The sequence below is a fragment of the Halyomorpha halys genome, unplaced genomic scaffold (assembly GCF_000696795.3).
Source record: "Halyomorpha halys isolate HHAL.00 unplaced genomic scaffold, Hhal_1.1 Scaffold1049.1, whole genome shotgun sequence".
NCBI lineage: Eukaryota > Metazoa > Arthropoda > Insecta > Hemiptera > Pentatomidae > Halyomorpha > Halyomorpha halys.
The window spans coordinates 339-14005 of record NW_027106174.1 but is presented as its reverse complement, the minus strand read 5'-3'; the positions used below and the strand labels follow the sequence as shown (position 1 = coordinate 14005).

At 29.7% G+C, this 13667-nt stretch overlaps 1 protein-coding gene across 1 annotated transcript in view; it reads right to left on the bottom strand.

Moving 5' to 3' along the window:
* Positions 1-12510, bottom strand: part of LOC106688073 (acetylcholine receptor subunit beta-like 2) — a gene marked incomplete at its 5' end in the record, with an annotated part of 44899 nt that extends 32389 nt beyond the window's left edge. Inside the window, 1 exon segment of the mRNA XM_014432357.2 lies at positions 12407-12510. Within this exon segment, the coding sequence (XP_014287843.1) occupies positions 12407-12510 (104 nt within the window).
* Between the last annotated feature and the right edge of the window lie 1157 nt (positions 12511-13667).

Sequence of the window (13667 nt, the reverse complement as noted above, 5' to 3'; positions counted from 1 at the left end):
GTATCATCATAGGGTAGTAGTTTATGTCACGTATCATCATAGGGTAGTAGTTTATGTCACGTATCATCATAGGGTAGTAGTTTATGTCACGTATCATCATAGGGTAGTAGTTTATGTCACGTACCATCATAGGGTAGTAGTTTATGTCACGTATCATCATAGGGTAGTAGTTTTTATGATGTTCGCAGGTAAATTTTTTTTTTGAAAAAGTATCATTTCTTTACAAAAAAAATCAGTAGTTTTCAATTAATTTTGGAAAAACTGTATCTTTGGAATTATAATAGACACCTGTACGTCACATGGTTCCTGGCATATATATTTCCCACAGTAAATTCTCAGTAAATTACTGATTTTTCAGTAAATAATTCATGAAATATCCCTCTTTAAAAAATTGTATCTCGGGAACAATAGAACGTAAACAGCTCTTTAGGGCTCATATTTTAACAAATAAACTTTACTTTAAATGATGCTCTATTAGGTTTCCTAGCGTTGTAGGTAGTTTTAAAGATATAGAGCTCCGAGTGAAAAATTAATTTTTGTTAACGTTTCGAAACAGCCGCCATTTTGTATTCCCCTTCCCAACACTTGGCAGGCTCATCAATTTAGACTAGTAATTATACATAGTTTTCATGAAATTAAAAAAAAAAAAAAATTGGGGTGAAATACCTGCCATTTTTTCCACTTGAGCTCTTGTACTTATATTATGTATATATTATATTATATACTTGTATATAAAATTCATTTGTCGATTTCTGAGCATAACTGAAAGTTTTCTTATACTGTGAGGTCAAGTCATGCCGTTTGATGCAGAGTAAAGCCAATTTACGCTTTTGTATTTGTATTGCCACTATTTTTTATTCAACTTACCTATACTTGGCAGGCTCATCAATTTTGACTATTAATTATACGAAATTTTCATTAAAGTAATAAAAAATTGGAATGTACTACGAAGAAAGGATGATCCACTCCAATAGGTTAGAATAGATTCAGTAAAGATATGTAGGATATTGCTTCGTAGTTATGAATACAACTGCAACTCTCAAATTGGTCAAACGTTTGTGGGCCCACGTCTATACTCTTTAACGCATTCAGTATTCAAACCCTTAATTAAATTAATTTCCACAATGGTATTCATAAACCCTGTATTATATTAATCACAACAGTCATTCACAATTAATCAGCAGTCAAGATGTACGAAAACAAATATGAGGGCAGACAGAGTCTGGTTATTGATTTTAATGATCAAAATTAATCAACGAAATGTATTTAAACAGCAATGGACAGTCTAATACCAAGACAGGGTAATGCACTATAATAGTCACAATTAACAATAAAAATATCAAAACTAACAGTATATGCAGAGAGAGCTGGTAATGAATTATACCAGACGAATATTAGCTACAACTCCTTAAAGAACGAAAATCTTAAAAAATGTAAATGTGATGATTTGGCATCATTCGAGATTTTTTCAAGAATTGGGCGCCAGTTTAATGATATTCTTCTGTTTGAACAATCCCTTTCTCCTTTTTTTGAAATTGACTGATTTTCCTGAAAATATAAAATCGTAATATAACCGTCGAACTCCGATTTGATTATCAGAACTAAATTCGAAAAATATGTTATCATTAAGCTCGAAGTTATTTCGTGTCCCGAGCAGGAGAGATATTCGGGAATGTCTTCAAAGGGCCCAATGCCTCAAAAGCAGGCTGCCACCGCTGGACAACCTCATGCATAAATTTAGCACGCTTTATGAATATGAAATGGATTACTTTGCAAAAGCATCAACCCAATCCAGTTTCATTTTTCGTCTATATTTTATTTTCGTTAAAAAAATTAAAATCCGATGAATTGCGCGAATCACACGATTTTTACTTTCCCTCCTAACTTAGTTAAAATCCTCCAACCTTTCAGAACAGAAATATCTATACAGCACAAGAGCCGGGGTGAAAAAAAGACAGTTATTTCACCCAAACTTTTTATTACTTTTTGAAAACTATCTATAATTACTAGTCAAAATCGATGAGTCTGCTAAGTATACAAGTAGTTAGGAGGGATTCAAAATAGCTGTTGTTTCAAAGCGTTAAAAAATTGTATTTCATTCGGAGCACTATATATTTAAACCTACCAATAACACTAGAAAACATAAAAGAACATCATGTTTTTTTTATTATTTATTTAATGTAATTTACAACTGTACAAAATAATACAATAGGTAAATATTTTGTATGTTTCATGTACACTTGAAAATCTTGGGAAGGAACCACCCATTGGTAGTACTTCAAACATTAATTTAAATTAGAAGGTCCCGTGACCATCTTCTTTTCAGACGCCTCGGAGGATTATTAGGGATTGTTAAGGATGAAAGATTAAGAATTAATGGGTTAGGATGGTTAAGGAGTTTGGAATGAAAAGACGCATATTTGTTTTGGGTCAAATCTGCAACGAATGGGATGTTAAGGTCTTTGGGAATGAGTTTATTTGTGACGTAATAAGGAGCATCAAGGATTTTACGTAGGATTTTGGATTGTAACGATAGGATGCGAATTTGATGGTTTGGTGGAGCCCCAGAGCTCAATTCTATATGTCCAAATTGGTCTGATTATCGTAGTGTATACTAATTTTTTGTAGTGAATAGGAAGTTGTAAGTGTTGTAGCAATCGGAATCTACGACCAGTTTCTTGTCGTTTCAGTCTTATGTGTGGATTCCAAGTAAGCCTCTTGTCAAGATGGAGTCCTAAGCATAGAATCTGTTCAATAGGCGTTAGTGGAGTATTTAGAAAGGATACTGTAGGACAGGAGGGCAGAGGTTTACGACGGAGAGTAAAGGTGATGTGGTGGAATTTGTCAGGATTTATTTTGATTCTCCAGTTTTTACAACATTCTTCAATAGGAACATCATTTAAAGTAGACTAAATTTGCTAAAATATGAGCTCTAATAGAATTATTTATTTTCAAGATTTCTCAAGATATAGCTTCTAAAAAAGCAACATTTCGTAAAGAAAGATCAGTAGTAAGTTTATTTTGAGAAATTTATATCTCGAAAACCATTCGACGTACACATGGCTATTAACACTAAAATTAAAGTTAATTTAATGTACCACTACACAGTTTATTACGTTTATCATCGTAGAAGAAGTAGTTCTCATTATATTCCACAAAATGTTGATTTCTAGCGGATAAAAATTTTGGCATATGAAAAAATTTATCTGAGGAATAATAAGATATACAGATGTCTGCTAGAACTCAAATAAAAGCTAGTTTAATGTGGTATGAAATAGTTTATTACGTTTATCTTCTTAGGAATAGAATGTTTTAAGATATTTGACAAAATAAATTCACCAAATATTGATTTGTAGTTGTTCGGACTGAGTTTTTCGATTTAGGAAAAACAATATCTCAGGATATATTAGACATACAGATGTCTACCAACACTCAAATCAAAGCTAGTTTAATGTGCTATAAAGTAATGTACACAATCTCCGTAAGGGTAGTAATTTTCATGATATTTTAACTTGAATATAAATTTTCCACTTGAAATTTTGTCAAAATCAATTAATTATAGCGAATATCACGAAAACAGCAACCTCTACCAAGATATACGTAATAAACTACCTTATAGTAGATTAAACTAGATTTAATTTGAGTCCTGGTAGACATCCTTACTTCTGATATTTCCTGAGATAGTGTTATTCGTAAATCCAAAAAGTCAGTCAAACAACTTAAAATCTACATTTTCTGAATTTATTTTCAGAATATTTGTCCAATACCATAAAAACTATTATTCCTACGAAAATAAACGTAACAAACTACATTATAGTACATTAAATTAGCTTTAATTTGACTGTTAACAAACCTTTGTACGTCGAATGGTTTTTGAGATGTAAATTTTTCAAAATAAATTCAGTAATTACTGATTATTCAATGCATCTTTTATGAAATGTTGTTTTTTAAAAAACTGTATCTTGGAGACTATTGAAAGTTATTAGTTCTATTAGGGCGCATATTTTAGCAAATTTACTCTTCTTTAAATTATGCTCTTTTAGATTTTCCAGTGTTGTTGGTAGTTTTTAAGATATAGAGCTCCGAGTGAAAAATTAATTTTTGTTAACGTTTTGAAACAGCTACCATTTTGTACTCCCCTACTCTACACTTGGCAGACTCATCAATTTAGACTAGTAATTATACATAGTTTTCATTAAAGTAAAAAAAAAATGGGGCGAAATAACTGCCATTTTTTCCTCTTGAGCCCTTGGACTTATATTATTCTCTGTGCAAATCTTTGCAAGACCTAGCAGAATATATAAAATAACTGAAAGTTTTTTTATACTGTGAGATTAAGTCATGCCGTTTGATGCAGAGTAAAGCCAATTTACGGTTTTGTATTACTCTATTATTTTCTGTAAATTATAGTTACAATCTATTGTAAATGTATTTGTAATACATATGTCTCTTTATTCCTATGCTACACAGTGATGGAAAACTGCCATTTTTGTACTAAAACCTCTAGATTGTTTAAATCTTCTTTAACTCCCATAAATTCCTATGTTATTCAAGGAGCTGAATTCAATGGATGCATTTTTATTTTTGTAATATTTTCAAGTGTAAAAATATAAATCTTAATTTTTCCACGTCTAAACTCATTTCCTCCTATGAATATAAACGTTATTCTTATTCATAGTGATTAATTTGATTATAGTTCTCACCTTATTTTGGCTACAACTTCCATGAAGATCCCTGATTTTATACGTCAATGAAACTTACACAAAAGTTGCTCCGATTTGAGAAAAATCTCTCATCACTAAGGTCAATAAAGCTCTCTTTCTGTTCTATCAAAAATTTGTAAAAACGAATTTTTCCAGTATTAAATTAGAAGTGGACGAAGAAAGTAGAAAAAAATATTGCAAGAAACAAACCTAATTTTTAAAAACTACAATTTGTACAATAACTTTCGTTGCTATTGAGTGGGCCGAAATAATTTTTGGTGGATAGTTTAAAACAAAATAATAACAACGAGTGAAAACGAACTTTATCCCTATGCCGAAATAACGTCTGTAAGATTATTTTCTTCTGCAAATATTGTTGTAAATTCATTTATAGGTACTTGAGTGTAAGAAACAACACTCATTAATATGATTAGATACATTTCATTTTGGATTTTTTTTTTTTTTACACTTTCCACCACTGTGTGCCATTGCATTGCTACAAAACCCTGTTTCTACATCCATGTTTTTAGGGAAATAATGTTAGGGCAACACAACCAGATTCCGAAACGACTTTGTTCCAACAACTTTGAAAACAAAAATAATTAAAATGATACAATTTGAAAAAAAAAAAAAATTTTATGGTATGTTTTGAATCACAAAATTGTGGGACCTCGACGTGATCACCCATCACCCTCTTGTATCAAGGCTTGAATACATATTAAAGTAAGGATGAGTAAACTTCATGGAAAGACTCCTGAAGATAAAAAATATAGTATATACATACAGTACATTATAGTATATACATACAGTAAATTATAGTATATACATATATTACATTATAAAGACGGCTTTGAACCCTCGGTTTTGATAAAGGAGCACTTGAAAAGCTATTACGTTCCTTCCGATCGCTAAATGGAGTTCCTTCCCCTTGCCTTTATCTCAGCTCATCCTGTTGAGTTCCTATTTATTTATTTTTTCTCTTGTCTCCTCTTACAGTTTATTCTGTTGAATAACAGTAGTTTTAACCTTTTGTGGTTAGTTTAGTTCTTTGACAGAGAAAAAAGAATTGATAACTGGAGAATGGGATTTTGGAAAATAAACAGGACGAGCCGGGATGTAGATGGGATATTATGCTAGCGAACAAGGAAATAAAATAATAAAATTGATATCAAAAACTCACCCACTGTTTTCTAACAGTACGCGGGAAAAACAACGTAAAATAGTCTTCTGCAGAGATGGTATTTTTATGTTTTAATATATGTTTTATTGGAACTTCTAAATACATGTTAATGTTTCATAGGAATAATTACAGATATTTTAATTTTATTTTTCACATCTTTAAATATTTCACCGTTTTTGCACTCTATTTTTTATATATCTGTATACTCACATATTTTTTCATTTTGTTTAAGATATTTTCAAATATTTCACTGTTGTGTCTTTTTATTCCATAAAAGTACAATTTTTGGTCCATATTTCTCTGCTTATATGGTAGTTTTTTTATTTCAACAAAAAATCTATTCATGATATAATGATTAAAAAAATATATATGAACAAGCTACAATTCAAATCAGTTCCAAATTGGTACTTAGCAAAATTAGCTATTCTGCAAAACTTTAAGCAATTGTTTAAATCACTTAAAAAAACTTAACAGTACTAAAATTTATCTGGATTTATGTAAATATATTTTATTGATCTTAGAGGAATGAATTTTAAATTGTTGATTGTAAGTAATCATTTAGCTTATGCCGTTTTTCAATTTCAGGCGCATTTTAAATATTTCTCGATTTTACTATTTCAATGTTTCCTCTTCCCATTTTAAGCTCATATTTTACCTACTCCCTATAAATGTCTGTTTAAAAAGTCAGATAAGTGAGGCCACCATGGAGGGCGGGAGTGGAGGGTTTCATGCCGTTTTTGAATTTCAGGTGCTGTCTATACCGACGATTGTGTTTGGAGCATCTCCCTTTTAAACGACTTTAAAAGGGTATACTGGATATGCAACACTATTTTGTATCTACTCTATGTCAAATAATATATATTTTTTGATTCACTGTCTGATTTGAGATTAGAAAAATTATAGTACCATGGCAACATCTCTTGTAAACAGATTATTCTGTTCTTAACTCAGAAATTCTTAAAAATAATTTAGAAAATTATTATTCAGCAATTTGAAATTCTTTTCTAACAGCAAATGTCTGTCGTTAATAACACTCACATTTATTCTGTTTACATGATGTTCATTACAATTCCATTTATTAGTAACAGAGACACTTGGGTTTCTTGCAACACAGATGCTCAGTTTTTCGACATTTTCCTTTCAAATATCTCATAAACAAGAAATAATCCAAATTGAACAAGTGAACACTTTTCACTTATGAAGAACATTCTCTGATTCGAATAGTTATACCAACCTTTAAAATTTATACAAGTTCTTTGAAATTTTAGTAAGAATCAAAGGATGGCAATCTTTTTCTTGTTTGGGGCACAATTAAGGAGTGTTTTGTGCGAATTTAAATTACCCACTTCTCATAAATAAAGATTTTTTGACCTAGTTTATCTCGAAACTTCAACTAGTTTTACGTATTTTCTTCTTCGGAATCGGTATTGCTAATCTACATATTCAATTATAAATTTAGCATATCTACATGGCGAGTTCTACCATCAATTTTTTCAATATTTTTTTTAAAATTCTCTTATAATAACTTATAGTTATTAGTTATAATAACTATAATTAGGCTATAATATAATATTCTTATTCTTATTGTCCCATTGCTGACCAATATGAAAATTATTATTAGTATCTCCACTAGAGATGAAGATATTGCTTTCGAGAACCGTATGCAATTATAACGTTTACGTTCAGTTGTAATAAATAAATGTTCTGAACCAGTCACCGCTTATCCAAGAATTCAACCAGTTCAATCAAATATTTTTTTCTTTTTTAACGTATTAAAAATGTAATCGGGCCGACCGTAGCTCAGTGGTTAGGCGCAGTCTTACAAATTTGAAGTCTAATGGCGTTGCCGGTTCGAATCCGGCCTGGGACGATGATTTTTTTTATTGAGTGGTGGTCCCACAAAATGAAGAAATTTGACCTCCAACCATGGATAGGTAGTATAGGACTCCATGAGAAGTCTTGGCCGAAAAAAAAAATGTCATCAGGTCTTTTGTATATTTTCAGTTTTTTTGTTTTTAATTTTTATATTAAATATTTTTATAACACATTGTTGTTAAAATAAACACAAATATAAGTTTATGTTTTGACTTTTATATAGCATAAAAATCGTATTGCTAGTCATGGATGGCAATTAGGGGTGACTTTATTGGGAAAGGGGCAAGAAAGGCAAAATCTGAAATTTTCCAACAACTATGACAGAAGTTCCCAACTTACCGGAGGTTCGGGGAGTATTCCCAGAGATTTTCCCTTATCCAGAACATTTTTTGATGTTCATAGAACTATCTTTCTAAATGAAGATTATAATAAGAAAATTTGTCTCATTGTATAATATTTTTACTCTTATATTGTTTTAGTGGTTATTTACTTTGATTACGATAAACTTAAATTGCACTTGCTATTGATTTTCAGTTATTTATAATTAATTCTAAAATACTGCAGTCTCTCTTGGTAACTACCAACTTTGAAAAAATAAAATAAATTCATAGTAAACAAATCGGTGCAAACTAACCATTTTTTTTTTTTTATTTAAACTTGTAATAAGTTCATACTCCAGCTTTTTAGCAATTAACCAGCTTTTTAGCAGGTCTTTAGATTATAAAATTTAAAAAGAAGAGGTAGTTTGTTGGAACATGTTTAGTAAGTATGGGAAAAAAGTCATTTATCAATAAACTTTGAGTTTTTTATTTTGTTAATAGAACCACTTGTTAATAGAACCACTCCAAAAGTGTTACAGAATTCAAAATGTTCTACAATCCCTGTGTTAACGATAAATACAAGAACTAGTAGGTAAGCTGCGATTTTGGTAATTATCTAGAAAATTAAATTTCATCTTATGTCATGGTAGACAATATCAGCCTTCAATATAAATTTATTTTAACGCTTAATTGTAACCTACATCAGCTTGGAATAAGAAATATAATAAAGAGAATATTTGGGAAAATATTTAAACCAAAGAGACTTTTTGATGATCTTCGAGAGCGTGTCCTGTTGACCTCAACGTAAAACTGAGCTCCGAAGGCGTGGTCAATTCTCATCTTTTTAGTTTCATTTTTCCATTGAAGGAGTGTATATTAAGCTATTATTCATTTATTTTTAATTTTATGGAATTTTGAACCATTGTCATAATTTTAAAACTACATTTTACTTCCTGGGGAAGGTTCTGGGATTAAAGGTAATGGATCGAAATACACCAATGTATTTTTCACCATCCGTCGCAGCTTCTGCCCACCCGTTAATTTAATAATATTTCTATACCCAGATCCAACACTGTGCGATATTTTGGATTCATACTAGACGCAAGACTCACTTGGAACCAACATACTAGACTTAAAAGACAAGAACTTGACAGACGATTCAGCTAACTTTATCAACTACTCAGTACGACCTCTAATCTCTCAATAGTAAACAAACTACTAATTTATAAGACTATCCTCAGACCTATGTGGATCTACGGACTTAAACTTTGGAGAACAGCTAAACCGTCGAACATCAAACGAATCCAATCCTTTCAATCCTAAACCCTTAGAGCCATTGCCAATGCACCATGTTACGTTTCCAACAGAACACTACACAATGAACATATCCCTTTTTGTCCTTGACCTCATATCAACTAAATTCTGAAAATTCCATTTAAAACCATCCCTAATCATCCTAATCGTATCCAGTACCACACATCCAATACCTACAATCTACCTCAAAGGTTGATGCAGTGGCCAAGAGACGTTTTGTTAAATAAAATCAATAATGGGTTCAACTCCGCTCATGTAGAGTGATTGCGACTTTAGCGCACTTAGCCTCCACTGGCTCATTACCAGTAACGCAGTGAGAGTGCTGTGCTGGGACACGAAGGGCCCTGCTCTACCCCTCCTTCGTGGGGAATAAAGTTGCTCAGGGATCCTCGGGTCGAGATTTTAAATATTGTATATAATTTATTTTACATAGTTTGATTATATTCATTTTATTTTTTTTTCTGTTTATATACATATGGAGATATTATTTATTTATTTTTACTTACTTACTTATTTCATTTTATTTATTATTGTTATTATTTTTTATTCCTAATTTTGGGAATGTGTTTAATAACCACTATTACTCATTGCCCACGTTTGTGGCAGATTGTAATATTTATCAATAAATGAAGTACTTAATCTTGGAGAAGGTTCTAGTTCAGTTACAATGACGAAGTGTTTGAAGTTGGACAGCAATTATTTTTAAATAATTGTTTTGCTATTTTAATTGTTGTGTCCAGTGGCTAAATGATAGTTCCTTTTATTGCATAATGTATGTTTTTCAGATGTACACTAATGCCTTGATGATGTCTGAATAAGAGAAAATTTGGTAATTTAATTTTTAATATTATAATTAATTATAATACATTTTTTTTTAGACTGCATTAGCCTTTTAGTATATTAAAATTATATTTTAATGGTTTCATAACCGTTTGGAAATTCGATATATGTTGAACCATCCTAGAGTGGTGAACTACCACTGTTCGGATTGTCTTTTATAGACTGAAGATGTGATACATGCTGTCTTTGAACTAAAAAATAATATCTTCACGGTGTTCCTTTAGACTTGAAGTACTAAGAGGCACTTATTGATTGCTTTAAATCAAGTTAGGAACTTACTCGACGCCGCCCTTCCTCTGATAATGGAGTTCGCACCAAGTGTAGCTTCTTGGGTGACATCTGTAATACACGTAGTAGAATTCCTATAGGCGGACTTACACATATTTTTGTTGGTGTTTTTCACAAAAACTTATATTCGTTACATTATTGAGGACAAAAAAAAAATTAAAACATTATCAACAGAAAAATTCACAAAATTTTGTTAATGTTTTATCGGAAACTATAAACGACACGATATGAAAAAAAATTAATTAATTGATGCTGAGATGTGGAATATCCAAGATTTTTACTCAAAATCAATCGTACAAATAAACTATAAAGCATCTCAATTTTCTCCTTTCTATTTTATTTTTCTGCTTTTCACTAAAAAACGACTGAATTGATTTCAAAATTTTTCTTTTTTTGGAATTTCAATTTCATCTTATCAATGTATATGTTAAAAATGTTAGTAATATATTTAAATAATTTCTGGATTTTTATATGTCCTTTATTGTTCAACATATAAATATTATATCTAGAAATGAAGTATTAGTTTAATTTTTAGATTAATCTTGTTTTTATATTTATTAAAAAGGATATCAAAATAATAGAGATTCATAGTTTTATTTTTTCTACTGATTCTACTTATTGTTGTATATATTAAAAAGAGCAAACTGAGAAGTGGACACATTTTAAAATATAAGACTATAGGAATATTTTTATAGAAGTTTGTTTCAAAAATAATATATAAAAATAAATTATATAAATAAAATTATGTAGATCACTAAAAGAAAAAACAATAAAGGAGCAGAGTACCAATGATATGAGTATTCATAATGTGTTAACATGCTAAATGTTATAAGTATAGGATTTTGAGCAGCCTAATTTAAAGTTCATTTTATATGTTATATGTAGAGCAGCTCCTAGCGGATTTTATGGACAACTTATTTTGTAACCTTGTAATTTTAACGAGATAATAAAATCTCCAACAACTGTATCTCATTATCTTTTCTCCCCCTCACTTGTTCCTTGCTTTAGATTCTATAAACGGTACGATATAAAAAAAAAATCTACTAATAAATTGTTACTAAGACATTGAATATCCAAGATCAATCTTATAAATAAATTAAAACATCTTCACATTTTAAATTTCGATTCCACTTATTTTTTTGTCACCACTTTACTTTATTTAAATTTAAAAACAAAAACAACACGGACTACGAATATCAAAACTACAACAGATAAAATGGGGTGGAGTTTAGCTGGTCTGTTGCGTGACGTCATTCTCTATTTAGCAGAAGAATTAACAGATTCTCAACCATGTTAAATGTTATATCGTTTTAAAATGCTAAAATAAAGAAATATTTAACATTAAATTAAATCCATTTAACACCCTTTGACCTGCTAACCTAAGGATAATGAATACCCCTAATTAGCACAGTACTGAGTAAAAGAGTTTCAAATGTATCAATGGAAGTAATTAGTAGTGAAATTATAATAGTAATAAGTATTATTGTGAAATAACTAACTCTACTTCTACATTAGCTATTTAATCATTCATTATTATAATTTTATAAGTTAGTATTATATTTATATTATCTTAATATAGTTTACTCTATTCCTTTTTTTTTATATTAACTTTGTGTATATATAAGTTTTTATACAACTTTCTATTTATACCCTTATAGTCTTATGATATATTACAATATTGTACCTTGTACCCATTGTTTTTATGCTATTTTTTTTACATTTCTTGATAGTCACCCGATCTTCCCACAATTTATACCTTAAAATGAATAAATCTATTGAGGACTTGTTTAAAATTGATTGACCATAAGCAATAGGGGTAATATTCTTCATGTAGCATAGAATATTAATTACCTAAATAATAGTAATAATAATTTTTAAAAACTCACCAGAAGGTTGAGCCACATGTTCTCGGAAAGCAGATGATACAGTTTCATAGGTGTCGTGGGGGCTGTTCTTTGAATCCATCGGATAAGGATCGCTCAGACTGTCTCTGTAATAGACAAGGAATCTTATCTTTATTTTAAAATTAAATAAATTATTGCAAACATCCTGGTGATCAATATTGTAAAAACACATGCTAAAATGATCTAAATCCATTTAAAAAAAAAAAAAATTATTGGTAAGTATTATATCAGCCATAACCGTGGGCAATAAGTAACGGTGAACAATAATTATACTATACATTTAATTTTAAAAAAATATTTCTTATGTTCTAAAAACGATTTTCAATAACTCTAAAAAATTGTGCTTCTCCTTACCCTCTTTAAGTGCAATAATAATAGTAATTTTTATTTATTATAGGACTAGTCCCGTTACCATAATATTACAAGCATTGACAAGAGGCATTAGTGCCTTAGGGTATAATGGAAAATTAAAACAATAAAAACTCATATAACATCGTAAATTAAACTAAAATAAAAATTTGGAGAAAAAAAAAATTAAACATCATTTAATAGAATATGTGAAATAAAAACAGAAAACAGATAATCATAGGGTGACTAACTTCTAATAATATAAATGAAAAAGAATTAAACAAAAATGAACTAAAAAGTATTAACAAAAAGGAACAATAATTATTTATATACATGTCTACAAGTTTAAAAGAAAATCGAAAGCATCAAAAGTAGAAAAATAGTTAGATGTATTTATTAACTTATATAACAACGAAGCTACGATTAGACATATTTTTGAAGAATGCACTCACTATTTGCCAACAATAAGCTCTCACATATGAGGAAGCTAAAATTACATTAGTGTTTGAATTTTTAAAAACACATCGCCTTCTTTATAAATTATAACTCCTCTTCGATATTAATTTTTGTTTTTTTTAATTTATTTTTTTTTTTTTTTACTTTTATCATGCCATAGGCGTTGATGACCAGAGGGTTTTACGCCTTTAAGCAACAATCAACAACGTAACCATGGAGTCTGGTCCAATTGGCGTTGGTAAATTAGTTTAGCAGTATAATACTATATAATTTAATATCAAAATATCATATTTCTATTATATTTTTTAACACAAACGTGTGAACTGCAACTAAAAACCTCATAAATCCTTACAGACATAGGTATATAATATAATATCTTCTTGATTTAATACCATATACAGTTAAAATTTAGTACTGCACAAATAATAACATAAGATAA